This window comes from Pteropus vampyrus, unplaced genomic scaffold (assembly GCF_000151845.1).
Source record: "Pteropus vampyrus isolate Shadow unplaced genomic scaffold, Pvam_2.0 Scaffold434, whole genome shotgun sequence".
NCBI classification, from domain to species: Eukaryota; Metazoa; Chordata; class Mammalia; order Chiroptera; family Pteropodidae; genus Pteropus; species Pteropus vampyrus.
The window spans coordinates 319645-340484 of record NW_011889215.1 but is presented as its reverse complement, the minus strand read 5'-3'; the positions used below and the strand labels follow the sequence as shown (position 1 = coordinate 340484).

The following is a 20840-nucleotide window of genomic DNA, read 5'->3' as shown; positions in this document are numbered from 1 at the left end:
GTGTCTTTAGCTTGCAGTATTGATTGATATTATGCATCATGAAATCACTGTTTAAAACAGGAATCCAGGAATATTTTCATTTTCTAACATCACTGTGTAGTAAATATATACGTTTCTGTCTGTTTCATTATTGTAAGGAAATACAATAAAAATATGAAAAAATCAATAATTCTCTTACCAAAGATTAATGGTGAAATCAAGTTTAGAAATGATTTTTAAGAAATATTAAATAAATGTACTAAAAAGCAATGTTGAGTCTTGAGACAGGAACAAATACCAGTTAGAAACAATTTTAAGATCTCACTTGAGCTATCCAGCTCAGAATTGTTACAAGACTCCAAAGCCTCTTTCCACCGGGCTCCTGAGACTTCATGAAGTTGGAGTTGCTGGCGGCCTATCTGAAAAAGAGGCAGAATGTGGCAGAATCAAGATCTAGAGAGACAGAGCTTGAATAACACTGGTTGTCAGGGCATGTAAACTTCCTGGTTACAGGAGCCACCCCTTTGCCTCTAACTTACACTAGTTTGAGTTGGAATTCTATCACTTACAATGTAAAGAGTCTGGATTAAAACAATCAATGTATAATTTCCCTACACAGTTGGCCCAATGAATGGCTTCATATTAGGCTTTCTGCCTTTCACTTTCAGGTTTACAACTTCAGTTTAGGGTCCTGGTATAGTGAAAAGACAGAGGAGAACAAAGCATAAAAACAGTAAAGCAGTAGGGGACCCAATAATAGAGCAGTTTATAGTTTCATGATTTGCAGGTGTGAATATTCCCATGATGCCTGGCATCAGCTAGGAGCTCAATAAACATTGAAATAGACAGTTGATATGAACACAAAACTCCCCCTTTAATCCTGACTATATGACAGAGAGATTAGCTATATCATCCTTGCCCCCTCTCACATACCACGGTCGCACTTCAGAGTTTGGTATTTAATCTTCGGAATCATTAGAAATACATATCCAACAAATGGTAAGATCTTCTGTATAGAACATATTAAATTTAGTTATGGTGCAGCAAGCCATAATTTATTTTCTCATATATTTAGAAGTTAAGTTTTAACATATCTATCTTCTAAAAAATCCTTTTTAGGACTCTATTCAAGATGGTATAGAAGGTAGAGGCAGTGCAAGCCTCATTTAGCAGCCACACCAGAATTACAACAAAACTACAGAGAAACCAGTACCTGGAGTTGCCAGAGGTCTGGCTGAACAGAAGCCCTACAACCAGGTCACCTCAAATAACAGGTCACCTCAAAATGGTAGGAGGGGCGGAGACGCCAAATCGCCTGGTCCCACAACTATATGTGGTGATCGAGAATTGGGAGGGCTATCTTGGCTGCAGAGTCACCTCCCCTACCTGAGGAGAGAGAGGTTTTGGTTACGCACTGGGCTCCCTAGCCCAGGGTTCCAGTGCCAGGAAGAGAAGTCCCCATAACCTCTGGCTGTGAAAACCAGTGGATGTTGTGGCCAAGTGAGATGGAGGGCTGTGGGAAGTAGAACTTTTCTCTTAAAGGGAAAAGTCTTGGGACAGGAACAAATACCAGTTAGAAATAATTTTAACATTTGGCCTTACTCACTGACAGACTCATTCACTCTGAGTTCCAGCACTGGGGCAGCTGCTCGAGGGGTGCCAGGGACATATGGGGAGGAGCTGAATTGTTAGGCTTCAGGGTGAGGGCTGGAGGGGTGGCTTGCTCCATGACAGAGGTGCAGGCAGAAGCCACTGTTCTTCTGTTGAGCTCTCCCCACTCCCAGCCTGCAAATACAGGCACCATCAACCTGGATAACACAGGTTGTTCCATGCAGGGGATTCCCTGAGAATCCACCTCTCCCAACTTGTGGGCCCACCCAAGCCACTTCCAATGATTTATTCCATACAAATAGGCTGTCTTGGCCTCTGCTGTGAATTTTCATAAAATCTCTCAAGGGCTCACAATACCCAAAGAAACAGCATTTGGCCTCAGTGTGCCTTGCACCTCTTGCTGAGCAGCCCCAAGCCCCGCAATCTGTGGCAGCTGACCTTGATTTCTGACTTGGCCCCTCGAGGCACTTATGAGCCCAGCACAGGTGGCAGCCATATGCGGATTGTTTGGTGACTCTTACTAGATGGCCCCAGAGATGCACAGGCTGCAGCTGAACTTGGCCTGCAGAGCTGGACCCCTCCCAGGTCTGTGCCAAGGGGCCCCAGAGCACACCTATTACATAAAGCCACTTTAGTAAGACCAGGACACTTATGAGCCTTACTTAATGCATAAAAATGGATGCAGGGAGGCAACAAAAATGGACAAAGAAGCATGTCCCACATGAAAGACTAGAACAAAGCTCCAGAAAAAGAAGTCGCCAAAATGCAGACAAGCAACATACCATGCAGAATTCAAAACTCTGGTTATAAGAATGCTCGAGGAATTTAGGGGAGAGCAGATAAACTCAATGAGAACTTTAACAAAGAGATAAAAATTATAAAGATGGAGATGGAAAACACAATAGGGAGCCAGTCAGAAAAGAATACAATATCTGAGGTGAAAAGTACATCGGAGGGAATCAACAGAGTGGATGAAAGGGAGGATTGAATCAGTAACATAGAGGATGGGGTAGCAGAAGACAGCAACAAGAAAAGAGAATCCAAAAAAGTGAAGATAGTTTAAGGAGCCTCTGGGACAATGTTGAGTGTAACAGTGCTGGCATCACAGGAGTACCAGAAGGGGAAGAGAGAGAGCAAGGAATTGAAAATCTATTTGAAGAAATAATGATGGAAAAGTTCTCTAACTTGGCAAGGGAAATAAACATACTATTCCAGAAAGTTCAGTTAGTCCCAAACAAGATGAACCCAAAGAGATCCATACCAAGACACATCATAATTAAAATGCCAAAGGTTAAATTCAAAGAGAGAATCTTGAAAGCAACAAGAGAAAAGCAATTAGTTACATACAAAGGAACACCCATAAGACTGGATGATTTCTCAAAAGAAACTTCACAGGCCAGAAGGTCTTGGCACAAAATATTCAAAGTGATGAAAACCCAGGACCTATAACCAGGATTATTTTACCCAGCAAAGTTATCATGTAGAACCAAAGGACATATAAAGGGCTTTCCAACAAGAAAAAGCTAAAATAGTTCATCACCACCAACCCAGTGTTACAGGAAATATTGGAGGGACTTCTTTAAGAAGAAAAAAAATATGTATCAAAAGTCTAAATAAAGAATGGCAGTAACTACATATCTATCAACGAGTACTTCAAATGAAAAATAATTAAATGTTCCAATCAAAAGACAGGATGGCTGAATGGGTAAGAAAACAAGACCCATATATATGCTGCCTACAAGGGACTCACTTCAGATTAAAAGTCACATGCAGACTAAAAGTAAGGGGTTGGAAAAAGATATTGCATGATGGACCTAGAGGGTATTGTGCTGAGTGGAGTAAGTCAGATAGAGTAAGACAAATGCAACATGATTGCACATATATGTGGAATCTAAAGAACAAAATAAACAGAAACGAACTCATAGATACAGAGAACATTTTGTGGGTGGTAGAGGGGTTGAGGGAGTGGGTAAAAAGGTGAAAGGATTAGGAAGTACAAATTAGTAGTGACAAAATAGTCACAGAGATAGAAAGTATAACATAAGGAATATAGCCAATAATATTGTAATAACTATGTACGGTGTCAGAGGGGCACTAGATTTATTAGGGTGATCATTTTGTGAGTTATATATATGTCTAATCACTATGTCGTACACCTGAAATTAATATCGTATTGTATGCCAACTATAACTGAAAAAAATATTAATTAAAAAATCGTTTTAAAAATAGAAAATATTTATTAAACCTTTACTGCATGCCAGATACTATTTTTAAGGGCTTCATTTAAAAGAAAAATAAGAAGTAAAATTTACACACAGTAAAATGCATAGATCTTAAGTATACAGTTGATTTGCAGAGATGCTGTAGCTGTCACAGAGATCCTACTGCCTACAAAACAACCTATTTACCATCTGTCCCTTATAGAGAAAGTTTGCTGATTCCTGTTCTACATCTTTGTCAACATTTGGTATTTTCAATCTTCCAGCCCCGAGTGGGTATGAATTGCTGCTCTTTAATTTGCATTTCCTTGATGACTAGAGATGTTGGCAGCTTACTGGCTCTTCATATATCTTCTTTTGTGAAACGTCTGCTTTAAGTCTTTCGCCCTCAGTCTGTAGCATTCCTTCTTATGTTCTAGAAACAAATGCTTTGCAGATTGTGTGCTCTGAGGATGTTTCCACCTAGTACTGCAGTGAAGCCTCAGCCCTGCACAGGGGTTCCTATGAGGCCCACAAATCGTGTCCTGCCATGCGCACGTAGCCAGGAATTCTCACGAGGACTTCTGGGTTATCACTTCAGCATAGCTCACTCCTGGCCCGCAGTCTGATCTACAAATTTCCCAGCCTTGCAGCTGCAAGCTTCAGGGGGGTTCCTCTGCTCCCACATCGCTGTTCTCCACCTCTCTACACAGGGGCGAAGATGTCCTATCAGGTTGGTCATGATCTCATTTTACAGATAAGGAAAGTAAGTAACTCAATTTTTTTTTTTTTTCTTAAGAAGAATAGGAATTCTTTCCTGACTGAACTGGAATGTTTCTGTGTAATCCTTGGTTGTTGTGATACTTCTTTCACGTCCTTTGCTGGTGTCAGTTTTCTCTGAAGTATGTAAAGAAGCTAAGTTTCAAAAAATGCAAATCAAACACTTCTACTCCTCAGTCCTCAACAACCAGTGACTGGTGTCTGAGTTTAAATTGTGAGATTTTTCTCAGTAATTATACAATTCAGATATTACAGCCTCACATATTATGACAGCCTCATAATGTTTTGTGTACAGGAGGTGCTGAATAAATTTTAGTTCTACCCCTCTCCCAACAATAACCCTTGACTCTGCCTTCTCTCGTACCCACATCTACTTTATCAGCAAATTATTAATTTGCCTTGAAAAATCTATCTAGACCCTGATTGCTTCTCATTACTCCATTACTACCACCCCATCCCAAGCCTCCGCTAGCTATTTGGATTATCACAAATATCCAGAGTAAAATCCGAAGTCCTTTTAGAGCCTTTTATGTTCCTACATGGTTGGCCACTAGCCCGTGGCTTATTTCTTGAACACACTAGGTGCAAGCAAACCTCAGGGCATTTCACTTGCCTCTCCATATCCTGAGATGCTCTTCTCCAGATAGTTAACCTGGTCCTTTCTTTAATCTCCATCAGGCCCTGGTGCAAATGTCCACCTTCTCAATGAAACCTTCCTGAGCAAGTCATTTAAAATCACAACCCTTTCAGCCATCCTTGTGCTCACTAGTTACCCTTCAGCTGACAGCAATGACAGAACACAGTAGAGGTGCTTCGTGGGCAGGTACCTAGGAAGAGAAGTGTTTACAGAAAGGGTGGGAGAAACTAATAGCCTATCTTCATTTATTTGGTGATTTGTGTAGTTGCTGGCACTGGAGGCACCCTAAAAAATCTCACATCTCTGGGATGTTTCTTGAGATCGAACCTAGGCTTTGTCTCGTTAAAGTACAGGAGTTTCTGGGAATAACATGCCAGACCTGATATATCAGTGTGAATTGGGGGACAATAGGAATAGCGAGGCAGGAAAACAGAGTCACCAGACCCTGCTCTGTGTCATGGTGCTTCACCTCATTCAATTTGCATAACAATCTTTCCGGAAAGTACTCTCACCTTCATGTTATAATCAGGGAAAAGGATCTTAGAAGTGCTAAATAATGTTCTAGAGGAGGGAGAGCCAGAATTTTAGACAGGTCTTGGCCCTGGAGCCCGTTCCAGAGCCTGTGAATCAGGGGTTCTCTGCTGATTCAAATGACTGTTCTTCACGGATATGTGCAGAGACACTGAACGTATAATCAGACCATGCCTCTACGTATGTAAAAATCGAACTCTGACCCACAACCTGCAGCCACCAGCCAAGAAGGCCAACCTACCATCTGCAGTAACCAGTGTAAAAACTGAGACCACTATCTCTAGCAACCAGTCCAGGAAGCCAAACAGTAATTCATGTAACAGCTGGACCCAAATGGCCAGGACTTGAGTAATAACTGGCAGCTTCCCTAATTTTTGCTTCCACCTCCAGGACCACCTGGAGAAAGAAAATACGTACTCCTAACCAATCAGGCAGGATGCCCTGCTTCTAGTCAGCCCACCTACAGTTTCCCCACACTAACAGCTTTCACTCAGGACACACCTGAAGCTTTTCCTTTTTTCCACTAAAAAGCTTTCCCACTCTTCTGCCTATCTTTGAGTCTGCCAGATCAAGTGACGGTGGCTGACTCCTGCTACAGCAAAGTCTGAATAAACAGTCTCTGCTTGCTCTCATTCGGGCGTTCTTCGTGTATTTCCACAGTGTACTCACAGAAGTAACTGTATGTTGTGTACATATGGTGTGTGGATGCTTTTGGTTGATAAAATTGTTCTTGGTTAGCATGAAGGATTAAGTATATCAGTGTTTCAGTGTTCTGCAGGATGCAATGTTCCATGTGCAGTTCCGTGCTGCCTGCAGGCTGGGAGCATCAGAATGTCCTGCCCCGCTTTGAGACCATTGACTCTGGCCCCGCTTTCCTGTTACAAAATCATTACTGTTCTCAAGCCCAGATGGGAACAGTTTCTTCTGAGAAAATACCATTAGCCCAAGAGGGGGAAGTGGATCTGAATATTCAATAAACCTTCTCCATTAGGCACAGCAAAGTTTATTAGACCAATGGCAACTCTGAATGCTTTTTAGTTCTACGCAGCACTTATCAACAGTTGATGTTCAATATGTTATTACATTAAAAAGTAATTCTAAAATAAAGTAGCAGCTAAAATAATTTCAGAGATAAAGAATTGTGTAACTGTTCCTTATTGGCACAAGAAGGAAAGAAAGACATTAAACGATTGTTTTCCCTGTGGCATTTTACTGATTCTTTTCAGCACGCTGAATTTCTTTGTACAATGAAAACCTATAGTAACACACACACACACACACACACACACACACACACACACACAGAGCGAGAGAGCGAGAATGAGAGCGAGAGAAAGAGAGAGCATGTGTGAGTGAGAGGCTCCCTTATATTCCACAGTAAGTTCACATAAGTAAATTAGGGCACACTTGACATGGACTTTGAACAGATAGGCTTTCCTCAGATGCAGAGTTTTGATGCAACTATGGAAAAGGTGCTGAGTGTTCACTTTCTATTTGCTTTAAGTGGAACCTTAATATGCTGTTTTACAATAAACCCCTCAAAAAACAAAAACAAAAACAAAAACAAAAAAACAAACTTTGCACCTTTAGAAACAGAAATATATTCTTCAAGTGTGTTTTGATTTTTCAGTGAGAGAGTAATTTGGGAGACACGAGCCTCCCCCTACAAGGCTCCTCTGCCCTGCCTTCCCTTCTTTTTCAGGCACACTGACTCTCTGTCCCCTATGCATCATGCTGTGTCACGATGACTGCTTTATGCCCTTGTCTTTATACAAGGTTGTGAGTTCCTGAGGATAGCCTCATATACTGACACCCTGGGCAGAACCTGGCATGTAGCAGGTGTCATTGCCTGTGATTGAATTAACAAACACACAGCACTGACACATCCTTCAGATCATAGGAGTTGCTCCTCAAATCGAACAGTTGATTGATTTGCATCTTATGGCTTTGCTTTTGTTTCTAGGCTTCTTTCTCAGGTGGCTGTGGGCTTGCAGTTTGTCTACACTGGCCTCTAAGGCTGACCAGGCCTTGGGGCCTCAGGGAAGGTAAGGCCTAAGCTGTCCCTGGATCAGCATCCCCTTCTCCTTCTGTCCCACTCCCTCCCTCAGCCCATATCTGCTTTCCGAGTCTTGCTCTGTTGCTTCAAAAAGGTGAGTTTTGTGTCTATAGATTTCAGTAGCTGGCCTATCTCCAGCTAACGGTCTTTGCCCTGACGAGGAAATACCACTTGGGTCTAGGTACACGTGGGTGCCTCATATTTCTGACCAGATGCCTTTTACTAAGAAGCCACTTATGGGAAAAGAAGAGTCTGAAATATTGCTTGACCTCCCAGCTGGGAGATGCAAACTCACTCTGTGTGTTCCTGGGAGTTCCTGTAGAAAGTAATCGCTTCTCTGCCACCAGATAAAGGCTCTGCGCTGCAGCTTGGCACTTATTCTTACAGTTACTTCCTTTTCAACCATCAAACGAGAGCTAATTTAGAACTCTGCTGTCAAAAGTTCCTTACATACTGCTATACAAGGAAGAATAACTGATGCTTGGACTCTGAATTAGCTATTCTTCCTGTCCCACAAATGTTTTAAAACCACTTTAATCAGAACTTAGAAAAATTTGATGTTCTTATAACAATAGTAAATAAACAGAGTGTTCATGCTTTAGTGTAGACAGTTTTGGGGGGACCAAATAGCAGCTCCTGAATTTCACAATGAATAATTTCTTTAAAAAACGATAAACTTGATGTTTTTCCTTTTATGCTTATTTATCGTCAGTCTCCCATGATGGTGTAATTTATAAAACGCAGTTTCTAATATTGATTTGTGGAGCACTTCAATGGCCGAAGATAAAAGGAGCAATCTCCTTCCTATTTGAAACTTCTACATACTGTTGCTCAAACTTTCTTCATCCTCTAGAACTGTTAATCCTATTTAGTAAGCACCCCAGGTCTCTGCCACATCTTGAAAGCTGTGGGTACTTTGGGCTTCCTTCTGGGTTCTTTCCAGGGCTCCTTGATAAATAGAGAAACCAGGCTGCCAGGTGTGAGCTCCCAGCAGGTTTCCGATGCTTCTGCTGAGAGTTTACCACCAGGGTCAATAATAGCATTATGCATTTACATGCAAACATGTAAATGCAATTACATGTCTGAGCAATTAAGTCTCTACCCTCCCTGTACTTCCCCACCAATAACACATCCTAAGGAAAAGGGGTGCCTGTCATGTTATAAAGAAATCTCCACGTAGAGAGTTGCAATATTATTGACCTGTACTGTTGCAGTTTGTCACGTTAGTACATGCACACTCACACTGCCATTTCTTTTTTAGGTTCATGTCATTTCGACATCAATGTGAACTTCCCTGGGGCTGAGACAGTGTCCTTTACCCTTTGGCATCTCCATATCACCCAGAGAAGCACCTGACACATAGCAGGCTCTCAAAGAAGTGTTTGTGGTTGGTGAGCAGAAGCAATTCAGTGTATGGATATGCTCCTTGTTCTGTTGTACCAAATGTCCTTTCTGAGCTTTCTCCAGGAGACTTTTAGGTTGTATTCCACTTCCCCAGAGTGAAAAACTCACTCTTCAACTACAAAAGAACGCACCAAGTGAACGTTAATTAAAGGTATGAAGATACAGGCCTTCCCTATGTTTCCTCTGCTGAGATTAAAGAAAAACTGAGCAGTGGTACTTGGTGCCCTTCCTCTAGTAGTCAGCAGCTCTACAGTGGCCAACACTTACTCACTGACAGCGTGCATCTTCCTTTCCCCCCCAAGGCAAGTGAAATGAGTAGCAGGAGGCTTGGTGGGGGTGCTCCCAACGTCCTCTGTGTCTTCGGTGGCATTAGGTGTGACCCTTGTAACAGCAATGGCATCGTGATGATGTGACTCCTCCTGATGAAGGCACAGAGATGGGAGGGGCTACAGAACAGATGCAGGGGAGGCTGGAGGTACAAGGGAGGGTATGACTCACTAGCACCAAGGAGGTGTTAGAATTACAGTGCCAGCCTTTTTGGTTGAGAATAATTTACCCCCTAGAACTGAAGTTGGAAATGTCTTTAAGTGATGCTTTTTAATTCATAAACCACAGCTTTCAATAACAGCACACTATCTTTCCTGACTTGGTCAAATTTTCGGGCTTTTTAAGGGGAAGGCCTGATGCTTGTGGCCCTGAGATCCATCCACTCATAGAGGAACCCAACACCCTTCTTCCCATCAGCTCTTCATCTCAGAGCCTAGTTCAGGGATAAAAATCTTTCTCTTTTCCTAGTAAGGGCTTAAAAAAATTTTTTTAAGAACAATTTTAGGTTCACGACAAAATTGAGTGGAGAGTACAGAGATTTCCCCTATACCCTCTGCCTCCCCACCCCCACAGCCTCCCCAAATACCAACATCCCCCACTAGAGTGGTACATTTGTTAAACCTACATTGACACATCATTATCATCCAGAATTCATAGTTTATAATATGGTTCACTCTTGGTTTTGAACATTCTATGGATTTGGACAAATGTATAATGACATATATCTACCATTATAGTATCATACAGAGTAGTTTCACTCCGCCCCCCCCCCCCCCGCCCCCACCAAATCCCCTGTGCTCTGCCTGTAAGGTAATTTAAAAATAACAGGGGACAGTTTTCACCTGACCCCTAAACATTAGTAGAGTCACTGCTTCAGTTGATAGGATCTAATTCTCCTTTCTTTTTGTTAAACAGTTTGTTTCAGTTTCAAATTAACTAAAATAATAACAATAAATTTAGACATGAATAAATTATTCTTGATGCTGTGAGGTGAAGAACAGTCATTTAGGGATCTTTGTTTATTCTCATTTATTTATTTATTTATGTAGTGGGGTTTTTATAATCTCCTGATCATTAGTTTCAACGTCATGAGCTGATTTTAGGCCATAGTACCTAGGTCTTACCTTTGAAAATGCTTATACTTAGAAACTTTTCATAGACTAACTTAATTAGCTATAGAATTTGCTAGATCTCTTGATCTTAACTGAAAACTCTGCTTGCTGTTGAAGAATTTCACTTGGAATTACAAATTTGTGTGACATCGTCAACAGGAAAGTTACTTGTGGTAGAGGAACTGAGGTTGTCTACACACCAGAATGCTTCAAGAGCAGACTCATGACCAGGGTCAAATAAACCGATCCTTTATCACAGGGATCCCCAACACCCGGGCTGCAGACCAGTACTAGACTGCAGCCTGTTAGGAACCAGGCTGCGTAGCAGGAGGTGAGCAGTGGGCTAGTGAGCAAAGTTTCATCTGTATTTGCAGCCGCTCCCTAGCGCTAGCATCACCTCAGCTCCACCTCCGGTCATCAGGCATTAGATTCTCATAGAAGTACTGGTCTCTGGTGCCAAAAGGTTGGGGACTGCTGCTTTATTAGGAACCCATGTGAGTGGAAACACTTGATAATTCCTCTCCCGCCCTTTTTCTCTTCACCTGCAGGAGGTAACCACCATTCTAGTTTCTAAACTTGCATTTTTACCTTTCTAAACTTTCCACAAGGCAGTTTGAAAGGTATGGTCACAGCTGTTTTTTCTTCTTACAGCCAAATTCCTCCCAAGAACTGGCACCATGACTGCTTCATAGTTTCCACATCGTTTACAACCTTCAGCCTCCTGCGTCTGCCATTCCATGAACTGGCAAACCCAGTGGATTTCTTTTCAGTCCTTCAAGAACTCCAAGCTGAAATTGCTGACGACTCCCTTCTTCCCCAAACTCTTTCTCTTCTTGGCTTCTCCCAGCTATCTTTGTTATTCTTCATACTTTTCTTCCTCCAACATTCCTCTGAAAGGTTGGAGTTCTATGTTCTTCTGTTCTTAGGCCCTCTTCTCTTCTCTCTCTGCACATTTTCCTAGGGTGGCTGCCCATTACTCCAGGACCCATTGTCAGTGGGTTATTCCTGCATGTCCATCTCCAGCTCAGCAAGCTCCCTGAGCTCCACACCCACAGTAGACACCCGACCGCTTCCCGGACATGCCTACTGGATATTCTTGGCTGTCTCACCTTCAACACATCCCAAAGGGAATTGCTCTCTCAACCCACCTGCCTCTTCCTCTAAAATTCCTTGTTATGAGGAATCTCTATTTTACCTGTCTTCAAAACCTCACAGTGGAGAATATTCACTGATAATCCCACCCCCGACATTTTTCTTTTCTTCCAACTCTTTGGTCACCAGTTTCTCTAGATTCCATTTTGCCTACATTCACAATTACGTCTGTTCCTTCCTTCCTGTCTGTCATTATTATATCTGCCTATGTCCATATCTTCACATATCTTGATTGGACCATTGCAGCTGTCTCCAGCTGGCCACTCAGCCATTTGCCAATTTTGTGCAGCGAAGCTGGATTGCCTGGATTTGAATCCCGGCTCCATTACACAGTGGTTGTGTGTTTGGAACAGGATTAGCTTTTTTAGATTGTGTGATTTCATGTTACCATTTAGTTTACAATTCAGAGTAAGGGTCCCACAGAGAAAACTGGTTTGGCTGAATGTAGGATTCAGAGATCACACCACTTTACTGAGTGGTTTTCATGTGCTAATTTCTATGCTAAGTAAATTCATATACATTATTTTAACTAATTTCACTTAATTTCTCAGTAAGCATGTGACATTGAGATTATTACTGATATGGAAACTGAAGCTCAGAAAGGTTTACCTACATTCACATATCTGGTAAATGGGAGTGCTGGCATTTCAAACAAAGTCTGACTCCACTGCCATGTTCTTAACCACCATGGTCCTTGGCATCTCTTACTGGGTCATAAGCATATTTCAAAATTTTGAGAGCATTCACAAAATTGTCATATATTCCAGTGACACACTTAATCACCAATATTTGACATCTAACTTGAGACCATTCAGGGCCAGTACTAATCATCAGTATAAACATGAGTGGGTTTGCCAGTTGCTATGGACTGAATTGTGTCCCCTTAAAATACATATATTGAAGCCCTGATTCCAATGTGGCTCTATGTGGAAAGAGGGTCTTTAAGAGGTAATTAAGGTTAAATGAGGCCGTATGGGTAGGCCTCATTATGACTGGCCTCATCAATCATAAGGATTGGTGTCTTAATAATAATGAGAGACCAGAGCTCGTTCTTTCCGCTGTGTGAAGACACATGAGAAGGCAGGCCAGGAAGGGAGCTCTCCACAGACACCAAATGTTGCTGAGCTTTGATCTTAGACTTTCCAGTCTCTGGGATTGTGAGAAAATAAATGTCTTGGCTATGCCATGGAGTTTGTGGTGTTTTGTTATTGCCACCGAGCTGACGAAGATACAAGACAAAGAGAATGGCCTTGAAGAGGGCTCTGAACTTTCAGTGTTTAGACAGGTCAAAGAACAACCTGAATTCCTGGGATGAAATCTGGCTTCATGTAAACAATGGCCACTTCAAATCTATAAAATTGTAGCAATAGTATATATAAGAGAATGATATAGAAGTTTTGACTAAAACAACTGCAGTACATCCTCTTCCAAGGTTGGGAGGAAGTGTTATGCTTTTGTGACTTTAAAAAAGGCACAGCCAGAGTATCTGGGATTTCTGATTTTAACAGCCAAAGTGCTGCAGCAGGCTGTTGTGGTCAAATGAAAGCAGTAGACTGATGAGAATGTGTCCTAGATGTCCACACAGCCCAAGTCTACTGCACACCTCGAAACTGCTGTCTAGGTCACTGAAAGCATTACTATCAAGAAAATAAGACACTTATTTTAAAAAAATGTTCAAAACCTCACATTAGAGAATATTCCCATTTTTTTTTTGTTTGTTTGGTTTTTTTTTTGTGACTGCACCAAGAACTTCCAATTGGAGAAACTAAAGACACAGACAGAGGTCATTCCAGCATTCTGTTTTATACTAATAGCCAAATACAAAAGAAAAGCAATAATTGTCTCAAAGAGATTGCTTCCTTCTCAAAATGTATTCCTGGAAGAGAAATACCAAACACAAAAAATACAACAAGAAATAATTTAGTAAAGCGAAAAACAGGAATCCTACCCATAATTGGCCATTTTAAATTTGAACAATTATCTGGAAAAAGGAAAATATTAAATGGTTAGGGGTACATGATGACTCTTCTCCAGTCATATAGTAGTGAACAGGAAATTCATGTCATGGTCAATAAGAGATGTGGAAGAAGAATCAGTGGCATCTATTATATTATGACTCCATGAGTTCAGTGTCAGAAAAATTCACTAGAAGAATGGTGAATGTAGCTTCGCTTGCAATATCTGTTTGGGTAAATATTTTGATCTCACACCCAGCCTTGTCAACTGCGCTTTTAATTGGTGTTGACCCAGAGCTGCTGTCCCTGGAGCTCAGTGTACAACCTGTATAAATGTCTGTGTGGCTGAAGATAGAACAGAGATAAGGAGCAGCCTGATTTTATCAGTCACATAAATTGTGTTTTATTAAATTTAGGCAATGCTTAAAAATAAGTAGTTTTCAAATAAAAATGGGCATTTTCATCTTATTCTGGTAATTCATAAGACCTGGCAACATTGGGCTTGCATTCTCCCAAGGCAACAAGAGGATGAAGCTAGGATCTGCTGTCCCTTTTAGACAGAGCATACACTGTTTTTATGTGAGTTTTGGACTGAATTATGTCCAAGAGAGAGGCTTCACCAGAAGCCAGTCCTGATAGACCTCAATCTTGGACTTCAAATCTCCAGAAATGTGAGAAAATAAATGTTGTTCAAGCCAGGGGTCCCCAACCCCTGGGGCCGCAGACTGGTACTGGTCTGTGGCTTGTTAGGAACTGGGCTGCGCAGCAGGAGGTGAATAGCCAGTGAGCCAATGAAGCTTCATCTGTATTAGCAGCCACTCCCCAGCGCTAGCATCAGCGCCTCAGCTCCACCTCAGATCATCAGGCATTAGATTCTTATAGCAGCACCCATCTCTGGTGCCCAAAAGGTTGGGGACCGCTAGTTTAAGTCATTGTGGCATTTTGTACGGCCGGTCAAGTTGACAAACACACAGCTCATATCCAGATGTGAGTTATCTGAGAATTCCGCCCCACTGTCCACCTTCCACTTCTCTAAGCACATTCCCTCCACATTCCTACTACACTATTCTAGTTCAGAATCCATGAGCCCTTCTGGATCTGTTGCCTTCTAACTGGAACTTTCACCTTATCCATATCCTACTCCTGTACTCCTTGGATTTACCAGCCACCCCATGCCTGAAAGAATGCTCCATCTGAAAGTTAAAATGGAGCCATGTCACTCTTGCCACGAAGCCCTCCCAGACTCTAGTGCTCTTCGCATGATGCGGGGTACACAGGTTTCTAGTCCTGTGCAGGAAACGAAGCTCGGTCATCAGAATGAACCCATGGAGGAACCAGAGCACATGAAGACTGCAACAAAGTGCTATACGAGAGGTGCAAATATAAAATTCAATATGGACACAAGGGAATTAAACATCTATTCCCACTGGAGGACGCTGGGCAGGTTCTTGGAAGATGGGACTAACCCAAGACCAGTGGGCATGGAATAAGGAAGTACCCTGAAGCAAGTGTGTCCTTCCTGAACCTGTGAGTTCTCTGTCCCCCAATGCACATTTCCAGAAGAAGTAAGAGAATGGGCTTAGTAACTGAGATAAATGGCTATTAAACAAACACAATGGCAGCAGAAGCAAGCATTTGAGGATATTAATGGTCTGTAAGTAGGCTTCTGATTCAATGATTTCCAGCTAAATCCATTCTAAATTCAAATAAAACCAGGAATCTTTCTGAGTTTAATTCAAATCTACACAAAAGCTGATAAACAATGCCCACCTGATGTAACAGTGTTATACTATTGACCTCATTGGGTGGACGATACACTTTCCCTTTCAAGTGAGACATTTGATTCATTGTCATTTCAGATATGATGTTGATATACAAGCTATGTTAGGCTATGAAATAAGGTCTTTAAAGAGTTTTTCAACCTGTGTTGCAAGAAGTTGGCTCTTTGGAGCTCACCAGTCCACTCTTTAGATCTTATCTCCCAGTTCTCTTTCACAGAATTATAAGTTTATTAATTTCTATATATCTCAAGCATTTTCTGTTTCACATTCCTTTTATTTAAAAAAGAAACCCACTTCTGCTCAACTATACGTTCACATTAAAACAACAATATATCACCACAACTCTAGAGCTTATTTATTTATTCTCTTATTTCTTGAGACCACAATCCTCTTCCTTTTTATTTTAATCTGACGCATTTAAAAAATTAGGCTGGAAAAAAATTTTTGTTTTTAGGAAATTATGTGGGTGGGGATATACTTTGAGCATGTGCATAGCTGAAAATCTATTTTATTCTCTCACACAAACAATGGTTTAACGAGGTATGAAATTCTAGGATTATAATTCAGTATTTTCAGAATTGTGCAGTATTTTCTGGTAACATTGCATTGTTATATTCTAGAAGTGAGCACTGTGGATGCAAACTCTGCTTCTGATCTGGTCTGCTGCCCTTTTCAGGCAACCTGCTTGTTTGTTTATTTTTTCTTCTTTGTTTCTTCTGCAAAATTTCCTTTTACCTTAGAATTCAGATATTTCACCAGGTTACAGAAGCTAGGTTTGTGTTGTTTTAATTATTCATTCTTGCAATGGGTGAGCACTTCCAAACTGAAGACTTAATTGTTCTCTAGATCTTAAATAAAAGTCACATTCATTTATAAGCAGGGATCTTAAGTCATGGAATAGGTTCTTTCCCTTCACACAGCAGAGTACAGAATTGAACAATTATTCTTTATATCTCACAAAATTTGGATCAAAATTCCATATCTTAATTTTTTTTTTTTGCCTTACAATTTAAAAGGCAACAAGTAGCACCAAAAATTCATGATTTTTTGATTCTACATTAGACTGCATGGGAAATGTTTTCCAGTTGTTAACTCGTAGAACTATTATGTTTGCTACAGCCGAAGCTGTAAGAAAATACTAGCAAACCAGATACCAGTTTATTACTTTCAAACCCTGGTGATTTTGTGCCCACTTTCTTGCATGCAGTTAGCACCAGCTAACAACTCTGGGGAGCCTGCCTCGTTGTTCTGCTTCTGAAAAAGAAGCAAACAGTCTGAGAACACCAGAGTTGAACTTACTCAATGAAATAGAAGTGCCATATCTTCAGCTGCTGAAGTCATTTTTTGAAAGGGAACAAGACACACCTACCAACTCTATTATTCTGTGATTGGAATAAAAGCTTTGTGGTTAAGCTAAAAGGCCTTATAAATCTACTTTCATTTGTGTTCTTAAAGTGCAGCATGACTACTGCTGCAGGAAATGAGATGCTCGAGTTAGCCATCCCTGCGGATTACATACTGTGGAAATAAATCAATTGAGGAGGAAAAATTCCCAGAGAAACTCATTAATTAGTCATAAGTGAGCGACTGGCCAAAAAAGCGGTGTGGAAAAGAGCAAAATAACTGGGTAGCGTGTTCTCCGCCAAATCACAGAAGTAAATATTGTCAGGACAAAAATCATTCCGCGCAGGATTTGACTGACAGCCCCGTCTGAATCCCGTCTGCGAGCGTCGCCCACCCTATGCAGGGATGACAGCGGCGCTCCCCTCGGGGACCGGCCCGGGCTGTCCCTCCCTGAGCTCGCGAGCGCCGGGTGAGTCCGGGCGCTGGCCGCACCTACCCAGGAGCAGGAGCCGGTGCGTCCGCTGCAGATCCCGCTTCTGTTCGCGGAGCATGCGGTCGATATCCCGACTCACTTTCCTCGCCTCCCGCTCGGCCTCGCGCTCCTCCGCGCGCAGCTGGTCCGGGCGACGCCGCCGCTCCTTCTTCGGGTCGGCTTTGGGCCGCGAGCAAGCAGGGCTCTGGCCGGCGCCCCGAGGGGCTGGGGTCCGGGCCGCGTCTTCCCCAGCCACCGGGGCCGGGGCTGGGCCGGGCCGCATGCCCTCCGCGGGCGTCTCCGAGGCCGCGCGAGGGGTGTCCTCTGGGTCCCCGAAGAGCAGCGGTCGCAGACTGTAGCACAGACCCATGTGGGCGCGGCGCGGGCGCGGGGCCTATTGACGCGGGGTTCAGGCCGGAGCTCCGGTTCGGAGGCGGGAGGGGGCTGCGCCTGGACCCAGGGCAGGCGCGCGGCGGGCCCAGGCCAAGGGCCACGGCCCCTCACTGCCCAGAAGGGCCATTTTGCATTTTCTGCCGGGCGTAAGGGGTGGTGGCCGCCTGGGCTGGAGATCACCTGATAAAATGAGGGGCCGGCAGCGCGGACCCGCCTTCGCGAGCCCCGCCCCCCTTACTGTAGATACCGCCGCCGTAGTGGTCCTCGTTACCGTATATACGGCCGCACTGGTCGGCTTCCGTTACCGTAAATACCTCAGCCTTGGCCAGTTTACGTTACTGTAAATGCCGCCGCCGGGTCCATCTTTAGTTACCGTAAATATTGCCGCCTCCGCCGGCCCCTAAGACAGTGGACAAGGCCGCGCGTGCGGGTCTTGGATACCGTAAATACTGCTGCCCAAGCCCAGCGCGCAGCTGCGGACAGTGCCGCAGTGGCGGCGGCGGTGGTGTCACCACCCAGAACTGCCATTGCAGTACTTAAAAACCTGCCGCGGCTTTGATCTTGGGACAGTGGTAAATAAGAACGGAAAGGCGGGTGAAGGGATAGAGATGCTAGCTTTAAGAGTTTGCATTCCTGAATATATTACCTTCTGAGATCTCTGCACCTGTACGCTCCTTTTTCAAACTCACATCTTACACACAAGCACACGCATCCGCACACTTTTTGATCCCTACCTTAATACTATTATACCTTTGATCTCGACAAAATCTCCAAATCAGGAGGTCTATGGCATTATTTTCAACAATTACCACTTACTAAGAAATTGAAAATGAGCACCTGTAATTGTCATATACTATTTGTACTTGTTAAAACGAGAATATGAAATTACACTTTGTAGCCTGTTTTTTAACCCCCAATATACATATAGTGCAGAGAGGATTAGAGGCCCATTCAGACTCGTGCCCTCTCTCCTGACCTCTTAGGGACAAACCTGCCAGAGTCGCCACTTTCCACTTTCTCTGTTATCTCGCACTTCATGTCTGTCATCTCATAGAGTTTTTGCAATGGGTGAAAATTTCAATAGCTTTTAAGAACTCTACTATATTACAAAGATATGTAAGATCTTGATCCAGAAAACGAAGAAAGTATTGCGATAAGTTGAAAAAAACCTAAATGGACAGATATGTAATACTTATGAGTTGAAAGATTCTATATTGCAAAGCTATCATTTTTCTCCAAATTAAACAATATATTCAACCCTAATAAAAATTCCAACTAGGTTAAAAAAAAAAAAAGAGAACTGGGCCGTAACATGTATTCCTTAATTTCGAGCAAAATGACATGGAATATTACAACCGATAGTTAAATATAAGTCCCATCAACACAGGAGTTTGGCCTGTTAAATAAAAAACAGCATGTTACACAGTTTACACAGTACCAGTTGGCACTTGGTGTAAATATTACATTTGATTAAATTTTAAATAAATGTGAGATCCATAATTCATGTTTATTTTAAGGCTCTGTTAATAACAAATAAATATACCATGTAATGTTTTGGATGTAACATTATCCCCAAATTTTTGCCAAAATCATGCTGTACTTTTAGATCTTTGAGTAGTAGGAGAAAGGAGGTCTATAGAAAATCTGGGAAAACAGAAAAAGTTACTAAATATCACTGTCATTTTCCCATTCAGTCACACACCCATCCTCCATTTATCCATTCATTTATTTAATATTTATCAAGCACCTACCATGTGCTAGGTATTCTGATTGGTATTGGGTGAGACAAAAGACATGGGTCCTTGTGGAGTTTATACACTAGTGAGGTAGAAATATGTTCAACCATCTAAATGCAAATCAATATATTTATTACATAATGCAAATTATATAAGTCCCTGAAGAGAAAGAACAGGGTTCTCTAGAATAAGGGAAAGTTCAATTTAAATTGGAAGGGGAGAGGATTTGTTTATGATACAGACAAGGCCTTTCAAAGGAAGGGATATTTGAACTGAGATCTGAAGGGTATATACCAATTCCTTTTCTGTTATAACTGATTTGCTAAACTTTATTAACTACTATCAGGTGAGATGGATAACCTTTTGTTTATATGTTAAAGCTGGCTTAAAATAGAAACAAATATAGGACAGATTTTTAAAATTAAGTACATAAAATAAAATGTATCTAAATGAGAATTCACTCACGTTTATGAGCACATTAAGAAGAACTAGAAGACAATGTTCTCTATTGGTACCCTATATAGTAAACTGAAAAAATAATTCTTAGTATCCTAGGAAAAAATGCTCTGCTCATTTTGCTCACATTTCAATTTCTTTCTAAACACTTGTAATTTCATACCAATGATAAGAAAATTAGATCTATAAGATAAATTAAAATAAAATATTTAATGTTTATATATCACTGTTAGTTAAATTTAACATTTTTTCTTTAATCCAGAGTGATTTTTAATTCACAAATCATTGGGTGTTATAAGTAAGTAATTTCTAATGTCAAAGAATGATTATGGATCTGAAAATAGAATGATTATGAATCTGAAATATATGTGAAATATATGAAAGTGTTACAAAGGATAAGGTGTGTAAAGGAATTATACTCTCACAGAGTTCTAATATTTTATGTAAAGTAGCATGATATTGTACTAAGATTTGTAATATGTTACCCATAGAATTTTCTGCAGTGATGGACATGTTCTATATCTGCATTGTTTTTTTTAAGGTAGCCACTAGTTACACATACTTATTGTGTACTTAAAATGTGAGTATTGTGACTGGAGAACTAAACTTTAATTTTATTTAATTTTAGTTAACTTAAATTTAAAATTTAAATGATCACATATGACTAGTGGGAACCATTTTGTACAATGCAGCCCTAGAGTAACCACTAAAAAATAATGAAAAGTAGCATAATAAAAATAAGGAAAAGTAAGATACCTAAAAAGCTAATAGAATAAAATTGAATGCCAAAAAGAAAAAAAAGTTCAAGTAAGCCCAAAGAAAGAACAGAAGGAAACAAACAAATGAATTCAATAGAAAACAAATAGCAAAATGGCCGACTTAAATCCAACCATTTTTATAATTACATGTAAATGGA

The 20840-nt window shown here is 41.4% G+C and overlaps 1 protein-coding gene across 3 annotated transcripts in view; it reads right to left on the bottom strand.

Moving 5' to 3' along the window:
- Positions 1-18095, bottom strand: part of GNAL (G protein subunit alpha L) — a 158556-nt gene extending 140461 nt beyond the window's left edge. The window contains exon 1 of one of the 3 annotated variants that reach the window (XM_011381291.2): positions 17364-18095. In XM_011381291.2, the coding sequence (XP_011379593.1) occupies positions 17364-17709 (346 nt within the window). In that variant the 5' untranslated portion in view covers positions 17710-18095. The remainder of the gene's footprint in view (positions 1-17363) is intronic. The other 2 variants (XM_011381292.2, XM_023523956.1) reach the window with 2 other exon arrangements.
- Between the last annotated feature and the right edge of the window lie 2745 nt (positions 18096-20840).